Here is an 18,906-nt window from a genome sequence, read left to right as displayed (position 1 = left end):
GAAAATATATATTTTTACCAACTTCAATTCTTCAATCTATGTAATTGAAAATAATGTCAATCATTCTTGGCAAATGCAAGATCTCAAATAACTTTTTATAATTTTTAATTTTAAGAAGGAAAACTAGGTGTAAAGAACAACGTGAACAAAGGCAAAGAGATGGGAAAGAGGGGAGTGGTAAAACGAATGAACAAGTCAGTGAGGTAAGATCTACATCAACAGGAGTCTTAAATGCCAAGCACAAAACTATAAGAAATGACAAAACACAGGGCACAGAGCCTATGAGTGGAAAAGAGGAGTAACCAGAGATATAGAAGAATTCTCAGAAAGCAACTATCTGAAACTCAATCAGACTGAGATGATCAGTACCGAACATAACCAAGAGGGTATAGGAGAATAAAAGAAAGAAATGATGATTGGGTTGGAGATATACTGTGATTAATGACCTTTGAGAGATTAATTTCAGTAAACTGTTGGGACCAAAATTCAGAAACAAGAGGCGAAAAGTGGAGGAAGTAAATGCAGAAAAGTATTCTAGAAATAGTAAAAGGGAAAAGTACAGAAATATAAGAAATATAGAGACAGAAAGGAAAAACCAAGGTCATAATCTAGACCCTTCATTTTACAGATGAGGAAACTGAGGCCCAAAGAGGTTAAACCAATTTCCTTACTTAACCTGGTTAGCAACAGCACTTAGACAGAAAACCAGTACAGATGAAATGGTAATTCAGGAAGGATAAGGATCAGGGAAAGACTTTCTGTCTCCAAGGAAGATTTCATTTAATTCCTCAATTTCCATTTAGGATCTCACCTCCTTCTTCTGGTACCATGGGCTCATGGCCTTGAAATTATTTTCAACATATCTGATAGAAAATTATGACTATGATGATTCACTTGCTGGAGAAAATGCAATGTTGTTGACTTGGGCAAGGGAAAGAGAAATTTGTCTATCACACCTTTTTATTCTTGTAGGAATTTTATATTCCTAAAGCCTGAAAGATAGACAGGAAGGGTTACTCATACTAAATTTGAAATGCATCACTATAATAATCTTGATAATACTCCACCCTGTCCAATTCTAGAGATAACAAATAACCCCAAGGTAACTATCCACCTACAGAATAGACATTGTAAGGTAAAGACATTCATTAAAAAAAAAAAAATCACTCAATTATGGATAATTCCCAATGAGCTGGCAAACACCATTTCGCTATGAGTAGCAAAGTTCATCAAGAAACACCCTAATAACGTGTATATAAAGGCAAACTAAACTTGAGTAGGACATTCGCCATCAGAGCATCACTCCAGGAACAAACCCTCCAGTCTGGACACCATGTCCGTGCGCTTTTCTTCTGCATCCAGACGGCTTGCCTCTTGCGGAGGAGCGGGCTCCGTGAGGCTCTCTAGCGGGGGAGCAGGCTTTGGAGCCGGAAACGCATGCGGTGTGCCTGGCATTGGAAGCGGCCTCTCTTGCGCCTTTGGGGGCAGCTCATCAGCCGGAGGCTATGGCGGAGGGCTGGGCGGGGGAAGTGCTTCTTGTGCTGCTTTCACCGGGAATGAGCACGGCCTCCTCTCCGGCAACGAGAAGGTGACCATGCAAAACCTCAACGACCGCTTGGCCTCCTACCTGGATAATGTTCGAGCACTGGAGGAGGCCAACGCCGACCTGGAGCAGAAGATCAAGGGGTGGTATGAGAAATTCGGCCCTGGTTCTTGCCGCGGTCTTGATCATGATTACAGCAGATACTTCCCAATAATTGACGACCTTAAGAACCAGGTAAGAAACACGCTAGCGTAAGTGTTAATAACATTCATGAGAGTATCTGGCCACTCACAGATGCCCAGATGTATACACAGTCACAATAAGAGGGCTTTGCCCTCAGCTTCTAAATCTGGGGAGTTCATTATCAATATTAAAAATAATTTATATTAAAATACTGATCTTTGAACATGGCCCACCCATCATGTGGTTTGAGGTATGCATGTATGCTTTTTGCAATATTAAAATATCAAAAACTTCCCAGTGTCTCCAGCTATATATTTATAAGCTTTACCATAAAAAGACTTTTTTTTAATGGATGGGGTGGGGAATAAAAGAGGCCATACTTAAATTTCCCATTTTCAAAAGAATCATCTTCTTATTAGAGACAAATGCCAGAAATATTACTAGAATTACATAGGTAACTTTATTTCAAGGAAATTTGAAATGTCTTTTTAAAATGTTCTCACTCTTAACTCTCCTTTTATCAGATAATTTCTGCAACTGCAAGTAATGCCAGTGTTGTCCTGCAAAATGACAATGCAAGACTAACAGCTGATGACTTCAGACTAAAGTAAGTACCACTGAAGAGAGACACAAAAAAGGTTATCCAAGCACTTTCCTCTTTTATTTAGGTTATCTGAGGTTGGCTCAATTCTTTGTTTTTATTTATTCATTTATTTGTTTTAAACCAAATGCATATTAGAATGACTAGCTGAATAATATGTTCTTACTTGGGCAATTTGGGAGCTAACACAAATGAGTGCCAAGTTCATATGAGAGAGAATTTTGAGTATTCCCATTCTCTTGCTTCAAAGAAATCGATTTATTTCTTGCATTGTGGGTGACCTCCCTGAAGTCTTAAATATTATTTAAATAGTTTTACCCCAAAGCTTTGTTTGTTTATGATGATCTAAACAGTAATGTGAGTCATGTCTAACTACTACTGATAAAACTTTCCAATACTTGTCTAAGGTTTGAAAATGAACTGGCTCTGCACCAGAGCGTGGAGGCGGACATCAACGGTTTGCGCAGAGTCCTGGACGAGCTGACCTTGTGCAGAACCGACCTGGAGATCCAGCTGGAGACGCTGAGCGAGGAGCTGGCTTATCTCAAGAAGAATCACGAGGAGGTGGGTGCCCCACCTCGCTGGCTTTCACAAACCGCCTCCCTCCCAGAGTTGAAAATTCACTGCCAAGGATGACTGTCATATTCAAGAAGGAACTTGTTCATTTCGCCACGTGGCTCAGATTGTTCGAAATGTTTCTATTCTCAAAAGAAACACCCCCCCCCAAAAAAATGTTTCTAGCCATATGGATCCTGTCCGGTCTGGTTCCTTTTTAAAAATATATTCAGATCCTAATTCGGTTAAACTAATCTCTTCCAGGAAATGAAGGCTCTGCAGTGTGCGGCCGGCGGCAACGTGAACGTGGAGATGAACGCGGCCCCCGGCGTGGACCTCGCCGTCCTGCTGAACAACATGCGAGCCGAGTACGAGGCCCTGGCGGAGCAGAACCGCAGGGATGCGGAGGCCTGGTTCAACGAAAAGGTAAAACCACCCCAGGGTGCGCTTAACCTGGCACTGGGTGCAGACACAGCCAACCCCGCCCTAACGCGGGCTCCTGGCGTTTCAGAGCGCTTCCCTGCAGCAGCAGATTTCTGACGACGCTGGCGCCACCACCTCAGCTCGGAATGAACTTACAGAGATGAAACGTACTCTTCAAACCCTGGAGATTGAACTTCAGTCCCTCTTAGCAATGGTAAGCAAAAAATATGGAACAAATTTGCTTTAGAAATTAGGGGGAGGGAATTAAAGAGAATTTCCTTCCAAATAATATTATTTTAGTTTTTATCCATTAATTACTATGCTTGGCATAAGACACATGTGCATTTTGCACATGAGAATCCTCTTTGCCTGACAATATACCTAGATGCTAATAATTATGAAACCTTAGAAATGAGCAAATACAATTATTTTGAGCTACTCGAAAAAGAAAATAGTTTTCACCCTGAATCCTCTCTTCCAAGTCAAACGATTAAAAACCACTGTTTATGTTCTCACTTATATTCAGAAGCTAAAAAATGGATTCCATAGAAGTAGAGGGTACGATAGTGGTTACTAGAGGCTGGGAAGGGTAGGGGGTGGGGGGAATGGGAAGAGGTTAGTTAAAGGATACCGAATCGCATTTAGATAAGAGGCATAATTTCTAGTGCTCTGTAGCACTGTAAGGTGACTATAGTTAGCAATAATTGGTATATAATTTCAAATAGAAGAAAATATTTTGAATTTTCCCAACACAAGAAAAATGATAAATATTTTAGGTGATGGACATGTTAATCATCCTGATTCTATCACTACACATCATATGTATTGAAATATTACCATGTACCCTATAAATATGTACAATTATTATGTGTCAGGCTTTTTAGAAAAGAAAACAACCTCTTATGAAGAGGAAAAAATACATTTGCACCCCTCCTAACTTCACCTGACATTTCTTTGGGCTATTTAATTAAAGCACTCACAAGTTCCTTTTTAAGTGGCATAAACAAGAAGCAAAGTAGAGGCATGAAGGTTGACTATAAAGCTCACCACGCTAATGATAATAATAACCTCTGTCATTAAGGGCTCGCCCAGCACTTCCACCCACATGTGAGTCCACAGCAACCCTGGAGCAAGGGCACGGCAAACTCCATAACTCATGTCATTATTTCCAAAAGAGAAATCTGAGAGTCGAAGAAGTTAAGCAATTCCCAGAGTCCCACAGTTGGATCTGAAGGAACCAGAATTTCTCTCCAAATTTTCTAACTCCCAAGTCTGTATTTTTCCCACTGTGGCTAGTAAAACTCCAGAGTTTATTCACAAAAGAGGCTACGACTGTATACAAGATCAGGACTTTATATAAAAGTACTTGCAGATGAAAGGGTAAGACACTCTCATCTTCATGCAACGTAAAATTACGGCAAGTGTTGCCTCTGTGGATCTTTATAAATTTGGATTCACAAGCCAATGAATGGAACCGCTCTATTTAAAGCCTAAAAAGGTCATTCTTTTCTTTGGTTTATTCTACTCATGGAAAGTTTACGCAGTTTACTATAGCATTATTTTTTTAACAGAAGAGCTACGACTCTCATGAAACAAGACTATCACATGACTAGAAATGAGGTAGCAACAGTGTAGGGGGAATTTCGTTAGTGGGGAAGGTGGCCAGTTGTGCCAGACTCTACAAGCACGGGCTGTATTGGCATGGGGGAGGGATCTTTAGACTGTGCCCTGTGAAGAAACAATTCCATCTTTTCTAACACTCCTGGGCATATGAGTAACATTCATCACCGGCTGTGTCACTCTCAAATAGAAAAACAGTATGACATCTAATAAAGGCAACAATTAATATTGAACAAATGGAATCTATTAGAAATAATGATTATTTGCATTATGTAAGGGTAACTCTTAATTATGTCTTCAGTGCTCTGGCTTATTCTGAAACAATACTGTGACATTTTCCACTAACCTATGTCGTACTGAACCACAGAAACAGTCCCTGGAGTGCTCCTTGGCGGAGACCGAGAGCAACTACTGCGCGCAGCTCGCGCAGATCCAGGCGCAGATCGGGGCCCTGGAGGAGCAGCTGCACCAGGTCAGAACCGAGACCGAGGGCCAGAAACTCGAGTACGAGCAGCTCCTCGACATCAAGGTCCACCTGGAAAAAGAGATCGAGACCTACTGCCGCCTGATAGATGGAGAGGATGGGTAAGTGCTGCTTCTAATGAGAACAACTTATTCTAAGGTTATTAAAGATTATTTGAAATCAAGTACAAAGTATCTATGATCCAGAGCTTGTGCAGGTAAAACCTCATCTGGTGTTATTTCGGAACTCAAAGAACTCTCACCTTAAATCATTGTTTTCCAGTTTCCTGAAAACACAGAATGAAATAATTAATACGAGTCCTCTCTATTTTTACAGCTCTTGTGTTAAATCAAAAGGCTACAGAGGCCCAGGAAATAAGATAAAAGGTAAATAAAAGCTGTGTTAAGTATTCAATGTTTATGTATATTTCAAATGATGAGTTATTTCCCATTTATGCATTTGATAAATTATAACAGTTCGTATGTGTTCTTTTAGATTCATCTAAAGCCGCCATTGTTAAGACAGTTGTTGAAGAAATAGATCCTCGTGGCAAAGTTCTCTCCTCCAGAGTTCACACCATAGAAGAAAAAGCCACCAAAGTCAAAACCAAGAGCGAACAGAGGGTGCCTTCCTGAACTCCAGCCCCCCAAAAAGAATGGCTCCTAAATTAAAATACCACATTGAAACTATGTTCCTAAATAAGGGCCCTCTTATTTTTCTGCTTTTCTTCCAATGAATTAAGACGAGTTATTTTTGGAATGGTAACATTTCTTTGTCTTTCTCTATGGTGGCGTTTCAATAAAAGTTTTCCCTGTTGCAAGTCATCTTCCCTAGTTTTGATCAATCTTTGAATTTTAAATATCACCTCCAGTGGGAGCTGAATTTTGCCTTTAATTTCTTCTGTTTAATCCAACAGTCTTCACAAGTTAGGAGTACATTTAACATTTAAACTAGTTGGAGTCTTTTTCACAGCTCTGTAAAATTTTGCCTTCCTTCCATCCTTCAATAAATACTTACTGAGCACACACTAAGTGCCAGGTGTTGAGGATAAAACAATTAATAAAAGCCAGTCCCTGAGGTCAACATGCTCATAGAAGAGGAAATTAGAAATTGAAGAATTGGAAACACCCTAAAAATAAAGGAATGGCTATAAATGGTGATGTTTGAAGGTAGAAAGAAAGGAGATAGATGTGGGGGCTATAGTAAGTGGAGTATTCCGGTGGGTAATTCATAATCTTGACCACTCCACCGTGAGCTTGGGGATTCACAAGTACTATACTCAGTTTTTGCCATCTAAGACTGCATAGCAATGTGTCTCTCAAGTAAAACATAACTTTTAGTGAAATATTTAGAACTTGCCATCAATGAATCTGTTTCTTTAATCTGTGATTCGAAGCAACATGGGGGTCGGAGGAGGCATAAGCTCAGCAGAAAACCCTCCATGGGCTTATCTGAGGGTGACAGTTTACCCCACCCCATATCAATCTCATAATAGAAAGAGCCTGTTTTTCTCTGGAACCAGTACCATATTACCAATCTCTGCAGAATGGGTTCAGTGCAGTTGAATAACAATCACTTTCAAGCTGTCTTCCCACCTCTTTCCCAGATGCATTTAATAATACCCAGGTGAACTTAAAGCAAATACTTACTTTCCTGCTTAACTCTTTAATTAACCAGTCCTCCCATCATATACCCTTATATCAAATTAAGAGAAGAAAGCATCCTACCACACGGTTTCTTAATCAAAAGTACTTAGCTTATAGACTCTTTGGAAGACAGTTTGGCAGTTTCTTACAAAAACTAAACATACTCATACCATATGATCCAGCAATTGCTGGATCCTTTACCCAAAGGAGTTGAAAACTTCTGTCCACACAAAAATCTGCACACAGATGTTTATAGAAGATGTACTCATAATTGCCAAGACTGGTACATCCAGACAATGGAATGTTAATTCAGTGCTAAAACGAAATGAGCTACCAAACCATGAAAGACATGGAGGAATCTTAAATGTGTATTCCTGAGTCAAAGAAGCCAATCTACAAAGGCTACATACTGTATGATTCCAACTATATGATATTCCAGAAAAGGCAAAATTATGGAGACAGTAGAAGGATCAGTGGTTGCCGGAGGTTGTTGGAAGAGGGATGAATAGACAGCACTGGGGATTTTTAGGGCGGGGAAAATAGTTTGTATGATACCGTAGGGATGGATACATGTCATTATACATTTATCCAAACCTGAGATAGGGAACCGGCAGGCCTTACTCAATAAGGAGTCATAAGCCCCGGAAGAAGGTTGTTGAAAACAGGAGATGGCAGAGAAACCAGTCAAAATCAGTTGGAGCCCAGATGGCATAAAAAACAGCCTCAAGTTACCCTCATTGTTCTTTATACACTAGTTGTAACTCCTTAACATGCTAAAAGAAACTCCTGTCAGCTCCATGAGAGTTTACAAATGCCATAGCAACTCTCAGAAATTGTCCTATACAGTTTAAATGGGAAAGAACCTCCCCCAACTCTCTACCCCTGTCCCAAAAAACTCACAGACAATCCTCCCTTTGTTTAACACGCAGCCAAGAGATAACCACAAAAACAGACAGCCAGCCCCGCACAAACGCTGCTCTGTCTATGGGGAGCCGCTTTTCTTTTTAGGATTTTTTGTCTTTCTTCCTCAATAAACTTGCCTTTGCCTTACTCTGTCGGCTTGCTCTTGAATTCTTTCTTGCGTGAAGCCAAGAATCAACTTGGCCCCCAGTTTTGGGGTCCAGTTTCCTTTATCAAACCCACTGAATATACAACACCAAGAGTGAACCCTAATGTACAAAAAAAAGTCTTTAAATTTAAAAAAAAAAACTTTTAAATACTTAACTCTGATTTATTCAGTATTTGAGATGTCTGACCACCAATTTATAACTCAGGGAATAAACTTTTTCCACTAGAACCAGGTTGAGTAAACTCTTTTTACTAAAACCAGGCTATATTCAGGACATTTTGACATAAATTCCAGGAAAGAATCCATAATGATTGGTAACCAACATTTAATATGTACTGGACTCTATTCTGAGCATCATTTAATCCTCAGGACAACCCTATGAAGTAGGTACTGTTATTATCCTCGTTTTAGAAATAAGGAAACTGAAGCAGAGAGAGCAGCTGTGTAACTCACCCAAGGTCACATGGCTAATAACTGGAGGGGCTGGAATGCTAACCCAGGCAGTCTGGCTCAGAGTCTGCGCTTAACCACAACATACTACCACACTCTGAGAACCTTACCACCCCACCTCCCTTCTCCCAGGAGAATGGATGAAGGAACTAAGTGCACGCCAACTCTAGCCGGTCGGAGATTAGCAGAGCCTTCATTCAGAGACTCCTTCCCAAACAAACCTGGAAAGTCATTCGTGGGAGGAATTAGCACACTAGAATCTGAGTCTCAGGAAAAAAAAAACAAAACTAGGAATCCAGTGACAAAGCAAACCTCATTCATGTTCAAGACAAATGGTTATCCAAACTTGCTGCCCAAATGTAGAACATGAATTTTAAACAAAACAGCATACTTGAAATTAAACAATAAGTTCAGCACAAGGAAAATGAGCATATGACCATTAGAATAAGCTAATGAAATCAAGGGGTTACTTTGATCAGGTTTGCCTGCCCTGCTTGCTTTCTGGTTGCTTGCTTTTTGTTGTTTTTTCCCCTATTTCCATGAAGCTGAAGGACACACAGCTAAACACTGAAACTTAACTTTCACAGGCTACCTTATAGATAACATTCATAAGTCACCATGGTAATGGTCACTTCAGCTGTTTTTCAGGAACATGGGCCAGCTCCTGCCCAGTTCAAACCCACTGAGACCACCAACGCTTCAACATGGGCCTATGCAAGTGACCAAGAGTTGGCCTTTTCACATCAAACAGCCAAAAACTCCACCCTCAGAGCATGCTAATGCTACCATTTTCTGTACATATGTCCTGTGAAATGCCATGAACCCCAACTACACTTGTGCAGAAGGAACCTGCTACTTCATTTTTCCCCACTGCCAATCACCTTGCCCCATGCCTTAGACCACCCCACTTCCCTAACCCATAAGTATCCTAAGGCTTTTCTTTGGGGAGGAGGATATAAGAGCTGTTCTTCCACCTCCTCACTCCTAGGCCTTGCAAATAAATCTTTTCTCTTTTGCAAAACCCATGGCAAAACTCATGATTTACTGTGCAAGGGCAGAATGCACCTGGACCCAGCCACTAACAATAATGTAATGAAAAACTTTATTCTATAATAAGGAGACATTAACACTATATAAAGTTTAATTCAGTTCAATTATTTTGAATACCTATCATACACACATCATATAATGCTCTGATACTTAGTAGATTCTCAAGAAATGACCCATGATATACTGCTGAATACCAACCAGTCTCTTACCATGAATAAAATAATCACTCTCAGGAAGAAATATATAGATAGAGGTGGCCCAGAGATTTTGTTAAATCTCTCCTCCACTTTCAGAAAGGACTGAAGCATACCTAAACTTTTAAAGTAAGTATTAGTTTAGAGGAAATCTATGATTATGAAAATTCAAGAGACTTGCCGGTATGAGTAAACAGGCGAGAAAATCTTCCAAGGAGTTAAGCATCGTGTGTTCTAGTCTTGCTTTGATATAGAAATGCTTTGTGATCTGTGTTGCTCCTGAGCTTCAGGGCCAGCTCATCTCCAAAGTGGTTTAATAATATATGCCTAACTTATTTCACAAAAGATAAGTTAATTAGTATTTATAAAATATCTAGACACAGATTATGTTAATAATAACTTTGCAATCTCATAATAACCTTTATCTAAGAAACAAAAGCCTTGTATACTATGACACTGACAATATACTCTTTTTCTTGTTTTATTTATGGGAAGCATGGGCAAAAGATTAAAAATTTGACCAGATCATAACAAAATCAGTAATAAGTTTCTTAATATGAGCTATGTCTTTTAACTTACCACATAATGTTCTAAACATGAGCCGATGGTCCAAATTACAGTTTTAGATTTATTAAACTTAAATATTTTGGGTCAAAAAAATCCAAGCAGCCCACCACATATTCCATATCTTTTAGTGAAAATCGTGTTGGATGTTTTTCAAAGTGATCAATATCCATAACATTGAAAAATCACATTCTAAAAAAAAATTACTCTTTCAAAACTAAACCTGTAATTAGTTAACCAATCAATTTGTACCATTATAAGTGATAGAGACCTGCCCCTGTCTGACATGTCCACTTTATTATAATAATTTAAATAATTAACATTTGCAAAATGTTTGTGCCCTTCAGACTATCTCATAGTCATTCATTATTGGAGTTGCCCAACATTCATTTGAGATTGTTCAATGTTATTATTTTCATTTGCCTATTAGGGAAATGAAGCATGACAAGACTGGATACCTTCCCAAGGGCATCAAGGCAGGAGAATAAGGAGTCTACTTCCCTATGACAACTCATCCTCTATCTAAAGAACCATAATGATTGGTTTTCTAGGTAGTGATGAGAACAACCCTCTACTTCATATATCTTACTCCCCCATGATCAATGTAATGCTCACTTCTCAAAATAACTCATAATGCCTTAAATACATAAATTTAAACGAAAAGACAGTAAATAATATTTTTGAGGTAGCAAAGTGAATAATGTGGAGACTCAGAAGTTAACTGAAGTTCTGCTGGACCAAACCAAGAAATCTTAATTCAAATAATTCTCCATCAACACCATATATTCTTGAATTTGAGTGAAACTGATAAGCAAGTTACAGCAAGAGTTTCATTATTTCAGTTTCCAAGTCTTAGAAAATCAATTTAAAAGCTCCCACAACCAAAAGATCGCTAGATACAAAGAGTCTGTAATTGCAATAAGAAAGAAAATATTCAGTAAAGTTGGAATAATAGATAGTCTATGAGTATTTATATCTTTTGTCGTAGAATATCTCTATGTAGATACTCTACGACAAAAGTACAAGACATTTCTTGCTCGAATTATTAATTCCCTTTGTTATATGGGAGGGACTAGGGTCTATTCAAGAGGTCAAAAAGATGTACATTTACTCATATTTAATATTGACCTTGGAGGCTATGATTTGGTGTTACTCCACCTGACACCTTTTTTATATATATAAAAATATCCTTGGGGTATCTTTCCACCTACAGACTGGACACTATTAAAAAATCACCCAATTATGAAAAACAACAATTAGAATGCAAGCAAATTTTATTACAGATGGGCATAGTTAAGACTGAAACAACCTAATGAATCCTATAAAAGGACAATGGAGCTAACCTCTATGGAAGGTGTACTTGGCTTCGCTCCTCTCTGGGAAAGGGTCGCTGGGCTGTGCTGTTGCCATGTCTTTTCGATTTTCCGGTGGATCCAGGCAGATCTGCTCACGAGCCGCGTCTGTTAGGCTGTCCGGTGGAGGAACAGGCTTCGTGGCTGGGAATGTGTGTGTTGGGTCAGGAGCAGGGAGCAGCTTTTCTTGTACTCTTGGGGGCATTTCTTCTGGAGGAAGCTTCTGCAATGGTGGTGGAGGGTCGGGAAGTGGTGTGTGTGCTGGTTTTCTTGGCAATGAGCATGGCCTCCTTTCTGGGAATGAAAAGGTGACCATGCAGAACCTCAATGACCGCCTGGCATCCTACCTGGACCATGTGCGAGCTCTGGAGGAAGAGAACACAGACCTAGAGCAGAAGATCAAGGATTGGTATGAGAAATGTGGGCCTGGTTCTTTCCGGAAACATGATCACGACAATAGTAGATACTCCTCGGTCATCGAAGATCTTAAAAGCCAGGTAAGAAATTTGCACTTGCATACTTTTACTACAGACTTTGGGTGTGCATAGCTTAAAGAAGAGAAAATACAAAATGAGCTTAATATATTTATACGACGTAGAATTTGTTCACTCTGTATTCCCAGTCCTAAGAGAGGTGCCTGGCAATAAAAAATTTGCAGAATTAAATAACGAAAAAGAAATAATTTCAAGGCCAGGTGTGGTGGCTCACACCTGTAATCCTAGCACTCTGAGAGGCCAAGCTGGGAGGATCGCTTGAGCTCAGGGGTTCGAGACCAGCCTGAGCAAGAGCAAGACCCGATGTCTTCTAAAGATAGAAAAAATTAGCTGGGCGTGGTAGAGGGGTGCCTGTAGTCCCAGCTACTCGGGATGCTGAGGCAGTAGGATTGCTTGAGCCCAGCAGTTTGAGGTTGCTGTGAGCTAGGCTGACACCACGACACTCTAGCCCAGGCAACAGAGCAAGACTCTGTCTCAAAAAAAAGAAAGAAAAAAGAAAGAATTTCAAAATAGAGATAATTACTTTTATTCCTTATATATAGCTCATACCTTTTTATCAAGAGTAATAAAAGTATCCATGTGGCTCTTAACTTCTAGACATTTATTATCTGAAGAAAATCCATATTCCGTTAACATAGAAAAAAGATACTAAAACAGATGCTCGATGGGCTAAAAAGATATAGAATCACAATGAAATCTGGAGGCTCCTTTAACTGTCAGTACTTAACATTTTGCACAATCTACCCTATTTAGATTATTTCTGCAACCAGCTGTAACGCCAGTATTGTTCTACAAAACGACAATGCCAGACTGGCTGCCGATGACTTCAAGCTGAAGTAGGTGAAAAAAAAAGTAATTAATTATAGCAATAAAGGTAAAAATACTACCATTGGATTAAAGAACATACCTTTTGCTTTGAAAACCAAAATGTTTTTATAAAGCCAGACTAAATCAACAAAGAAATTGAATTAAATATGCCTTTATAAAAAGAGCTATCATATGTTTTTTTAAAATCTAGCAACATTTTATTTAACTATTAAGCACCGTGGATGAAAGAAAATCAACTCTGTAGAAATAACAGTTCCAAAATGCAATTCACAAATAGGTAGCTATCTCAAACTTTTAACAGTTTGCCATTGCAAGAAGCTTCAGAAGTGTGTGCAGAACATCCTGTCTTTTAGCGTACAAAATGTCTTACAAAGTTATGCTTTGCCACTGTCTATGGTCACAATTCTTAAGCATCTTAATAACCTTGAAGGTACGAAAACGAGCTTGCCCTGCACCAGAGTGTTCAGGCCGACACCAACAATCTTCGCAGAGTGTTGGATGAGCTGACCCTTTGCATAACCGACTTGGAGATACAGTATGAGACCCTCAGTGAGGAACTGACATACCGCAAAAAAAATCACCAAGAGGTAAAGAAGCCTGCAGAGTGTCTTTGTACAGGGACTGATTTCCTTCTTCGAGTCCACCGTCCATTTCACAGCAGGGTGTGAATATGAAGAAAAATCCTCCTTTGCGTGTTAATACCGATCCCTTTTCTAGGAAATGCAAGTCCTGCAATGTGCAGCTGGGGGGAATGTGAACGTGGAGATGAATGCAGCCCCGGGGGTGGACCTGTCTGTTCTGCTGAACAGCATGAGGACTGAGTATGAGGACTTGGCTGAGCAGAACCGCAAAGACGCGGAAGCCTGGTTCAACGAGAAGGTATGTCTGTGGCAAATTACACACAGAGAACTTGTTCAGTAAACGATCGAGCCAATCACTAACCCTTCTGACAATTACACTTCAGAGTGCAACGCTGCAACAACAGATTTTTGATGACGCAGGAGCAGCCACAGCGGCCAGAAATGAGCTGACGGAACTTAAACGCAATCTGCAAACCCTGGAGATAGAACTTCAGTCCCTCGTGGCTATGGTATGCAGGAATCACCATTGAATTGAATATGTATGTACGTCTGCATAAGTAAATACATATGTAAAAATATATATAACACTAAGAATAATATGTAACTACTTATATATAACTAAAAATATAAAATATATTAAATATCAAGAATTCTGTCCCTAAACATTACTTCTCACTCACCAATCCCAAAACGTGAAAAAAATGACTTTTTTCAATGGAGAGGAAATTTTTTAAAAACCTTGCTAATGTATATTTTCAAATGAAAATATTTAGACCTTGTACAAATATTTCTCTCTACTTCGAGAATGTTTAAAATGTGAACAGGGCAATTCTCTTTTACACATTCATTCTTCTTTCAGAAACATTCCTATGAATGCTCCTTGGCTGAGACAGAAGGAAATTACTGTGGTCAACTCCAGCAAATTCAGGATCAGATCAGAGCAATGGAGGAACAACTGCAACAGATTCGAACGGAAACAGAAGGCCAGAAGCTGGAGTATGAACAGCTTCTTGATATTAAAATATTCTTAGAAAAAGAAATTGAAATTTATTGCAACTTAATAGATGGAGAAGAAAGGTAAATATTAACTTGTGAAAAAAATTAACATCACATCAACCAGATTTTCTCACTATGTAGGTATACCCATATTACACCCCAGAATTTCCTGCTCTAGAGATCATGCTTATATATGTCCTCAGGAATGTCCATTATCCAAGTGAATGAAAACAGGCAGAAACTTGAAAATCAAATTTCTAAGTATGTAAAGTATTTGTATGTACAATAATATAAAGAACATTTAAATATAGAAGGTTTAACAATTCCAGTATTCCAATCCAAAGGAAAAATTGTCTTCTGTGATTTAGTGCTTAGGCATATTTCTTATAATTCACTCTCTTTTATTAAGACTAGTTACCCCACGTGCACCCTGTATTAAAGATGAGCAATGAAGGTACAGGAAGATTAAACTGGAGAGGCATCATAGTTAGGCAAATAGCAACAGCCCTGGAATTGCAGACCTGGGTGTGAATCACACACTGGGTGAATAGTAGCACATTGTTAAACCTTTTTAAATCTAGTTTCCTCATTGGTAAAATCGTGCTAACACCAGAACCATACCCTTAACTACTCTTAACCATAGTACTTCGCTGTGTAGGTAAAATGCTTGTGACAGGGGCTCATACACAAAAGTTACTGGAAAATCAGAGGCTGTCACTACATGCTTGCCCACAGCTGCACCATGAAGAGGTAACATCTTCTGCATACTCCAAGGTCAAGGCCAGCCCTCTGCAGCCTATTCCAACAAGAACTTGGCTCTGATGGCTCTCTCCCCAGAACAAATTACTTATTACGCCATTCACTTTACACTTAATTTATAGCACCTTTTACACTATGTTATAGATAACTTTTCACATGGGCATACATTATTTTCAACAGTATAAACTGCTTGTGTCTTAGCTCTATGTTTCCTACAGCACCCAGCCCAGCGCCTTCTCCACAGTAGGCAGTCCAAACATGCTCATCGGCCAGTTGAATTCAAAGTCAGAATGAGAATTTGGAGTCCCCATGTTGCTAAATGAAAGGGATAATATCTGATCATGAGGAGATTTCTGATCATAAACATCCATTTTATCTCTTCTTTTACCTTGAAAAGTGTACTAATAACCCTTAAACATAAGACGAATTTGAATCCTATTGAAACTAAAACCCCAAAACTTTTATTCCCAATACAGAGTTATTTATGAGCTCCCTGATGAAAGAAAAAATGCAATTAATTTACATTTCTCTTTACAGAAAATGCAAATCCACATGTTATGAATCAAAAGGCTGCAAGGCTGCAAATTCTGGAAATCAAGTCAAAGGTATAGAAAGTTTTTTACTCAGTGTAACCCTTTTAAACTCCAGCAGTTGTATTAAATGAGTCACTTCATTGTTAATCAAATAAAATTTGTTTTTAAGCTTAGCACTAGTGGATGGAAGGGATGAGGTGCCATCATGACAATTCTTAATGTTTGTATTTTATATTACTGTAGAACAGATGTGGTCAAATTATAAAATTACTGAAATGAGGAATCAATCCCCCAACATCTTTCTTACCTAGGATGTATTATTTTTCAAAATTTCAATGGTTTAATAAGAGAACTACTTTATTTTAAACCAGAAAAATAGGACAAGTGGGTATTTAAAAGAATACGACATTACATGCAGCCCGCCTACACTTGCCTGATATTCAGGTTGTTTTAATCCATGTTTCTCTCACATTTTCAAATACCTATTGCTCTAAAAACAGTGGTAAATATAAGAAAGATAGTCTAGGGTCTTGCTAAGCATTGACTTCAAACACATGCATATCAATTTATTGCAAATTTGCCAAAACCATTTCTAAAAAGCAAACCTGTCATAACTAAATACCTTTCAACCTGCTAAGAATGACCACTAAAAATTCATTTATTTTATTTTAGATTCAACAGAAGAAACTGTTGTCAAAACAGTGGTTGAAGAACTAGATCAACTTGGCAATGTCCTTTCACTGAGAGTCCATTCAGTTGAAGAAAAATCCTCTAAAATAAGCAACATTACAGTGGAGCAACGAGTACCTTCTAAAGACTATAATGAAAAAAAACTTCTTTAAAAAAAAAAAAAAAAAGCCTGCCTTTCCAAAATCACATTGGTCAAATAACTCGAGGAAGTTATTCATTTCTGTTATTAAAAATACAAGCGCTAGAATTCGTTTTCCCTCTCTTCCTTTTCTCATGTTCTTTGCATGTAATCCTTTTCAAGAGAAGGAAAAATCTTGCTCTGTCCCTAATTTTTGTTTTTATTTTGGAGGCCTTTTTTTGCCACTTCATTAAAAATTCTTTTGTTGCAAGTAAAAATAACTTAATAAAAAATACAAATCTGGTTCTTTTTATTTCCATAGTTGATTCCAATGTGACAATACTAAGGATATGCTAATAAAATAATGTACTTCACTTCACAATCACATTTACGTCAAACAGAATAACTTGGAAAGAGCCCTAATCTCTGGTCTCAAATCTGTCCTTGATTAACTATGTAAATAACTCGATATCTTTGAGTTTGAGCTTCCATGGATATAAAAGGAGATTCTATTCATCGATCATTAGGATTTGTTCACCCTTGCAATGCCTAGCATGCACGGATGACCAGCAAGTATTAGTTTGTTGAATCTGAATCTGGATAGCTATTTTTTCATTTTGCAGCACATGCATGCATCTCTCTGTCCCTATCACGCTGAAGACTAAGCAAATTTAGAACTACACTACTCAAGCCTGGGGGAGGTTCTAAATCTTGCTCATATCCTCCTGCACACAAGATCCTGCCTGACATCCTTACCAAATTATTTTGGAAAGTGTTAGCTGGGGTTGGACAGCAGCAAAGTTCTAAGCTAAAGAGGTTTTTTCATTTGGGGTGGAACAAGGCAGGGAGTTCTGTAATAATCTTTTCCAAACACAATAGTATAAAATTATAAATCAATGACAGGAAGAACTTTAGAAAGTTCACAAATATGTGAAAATTAAATAACATGCCCCTAAACAACCAATGGGTCAAAGAAGAAATCAAAAGAGAAATCAAAAATATCTTGAGGCAAATGAAAATGGAAACACAACATAATAAAACTTGTGAGATGCAGCAAAAGCAGTTCTAAGAGAGAAGTTTATAGCAATAAATGCCTACATTAAAAAAGAAGAAAAATCTCAAATGAACCACTATTACACCTCAAGGAACTAGAAAAAAAGAAGAAACTAAGCCCCAAATTAGTAGAAAGAGGATATAACAAAGATTACAGCAGAAATAAGTGAAACTATAAAACACTGATGAAGCAATTGCAGAAGGCACAAATAAATGGAAAAATATCCCATGTTGGTGGGTTGGAAGAATTAATATTATTAAAATGTCCATACTACCCTAAGTGATTTACAGATTAAATGCAATCTCTATCAAAATTCCAATGACATTTTTAACATACATAGAAAAAAAATTCTAAAATTCATATGGAACCACAAAGGCCCTGAAACAATTGCCAAAGTAATGTTGAACAAAAGGAACAAAGTTGGAGGCATCACCTTATCTGGTCTCAAAATTTTCTGCAAATACATAGCTACCAAAACATCATAATAATGGCACAAAAATCAACATATAGACCAATTGAACAGAACAGACAGCCTAGAAATAAATCCATACATTTATAGTCAATTGATTTTCAAATAAAGGTGCCAAAAACACACAATGAGGAAAGGACAATCTCTTTAATAAATGATGTTGAGAAAACTAGATATCCACATTTAGAAGAAAGAAATTGGAACTTTTATCTCATGCCATATTCAAAAATCAACTCAAAATGTATTAAACTTGATGCTTTTCAGAAAAACAGTTTTTAAAACATGAATATCTATCTTACATTTTAATAATCCATCCGGAAAAAAATCTGTTCACTGTGCATCACACTCAAAGTCTCAGTTACTTCTTAGTTTAAGTGCCAAAGAGCACGATACTTTAAAAATAAATAAATAAATAAATAAAGCAGCCTTCTGCTACATGAGGACATGGCAAAAAGACAGCTGTCCATGAATCAGGCAGTAGACTCTCACCAGATACCAAATCAGCCAGCACCTTGATCATAGATTTCCCAGCCTCCAGCACTATGAGAAAAAAATGTTCTGTTTATAAGCCCGAAAAAAGGTAAATAAAAAACAAAAATTAAAGAGAAATGTATTAAACACTTAAACATAAGACCTGAAACTATAAAACTACTACAAGAAAACATAGAGGA

General features: G+C 38.1%; 2 protein-coding genes across 2 annotated transcripts; both read left to right on the top strand.

The window, feature by feature from the left end:
• Window positions 1-1,278: 1,278 nt before the first annotated feature.
• Window positions 1,279-6,212, top strand: KRT27 (keratin 27). Its single transcript, XM_045526454.1, has 8 exons — window positions 1,279-1,777; window positions 2,251-2,333; window positions 2,735-2,891; window positions 3,147-3,308; window positions 3,394-3,519; window positions 5,293-5,510; window positions 5,725-5,774; window positions 5,884-6,212. The coding sequence occupies exons 1-8, from the start codon at window positions 1,334-1,336 to the stop codon at window positions 6,021-6,023; spliced, it is 1,380 nt and encodes a 459-aa protein (XP_045382410.1). The 5' UTR covers window positions 1,279-1,333; the 3' UTR covers window positions 6,024-6,212.
• A 5,557-nt stretch (window positions 6,213-11,769) lies between these two features.
• KRT26 (keratin 26) lies at window positions 11,770-16,746 on the top strand. The gene is made up of 8 exons (XM_045527014.1): window positions 11,770-12,210; window positions 12,961-13,043; window positions 13,466-13,622; window positions 13,753-13,914; window positions 14,000-14,125; window positions 14,476-14,693; window positions 15,909-15,976; window positions 16,577-16,746. The coding sequence occupies exons 1-8, from the start codon at window positions 11,770-11,772 to the stop codon at window positions 16,744-16,746; spliced, it is 1,425 nt and encodes a 474-aa protein (XP_045382970.1).
• The last annotated feature ends 2,160 nt before the right edge of the window (window positions 16,747-18,906 follow it).

This window comes from Lemur catta, chromosome 15, assembly GCF_020740605.2.
Source record: "Lemur catta isolate mLemCat1 chromosome 15, mLemCat1.pri, whole genome shotgun sequence".
NCBI lineage: Eukaryota > Metazoa > Chordata > Mammalia > Primates > Lemuridae > Lemur > Lemur catta.
This window is presented reverse-complemented; position numbering and strand designations above follow the sequence as displayed.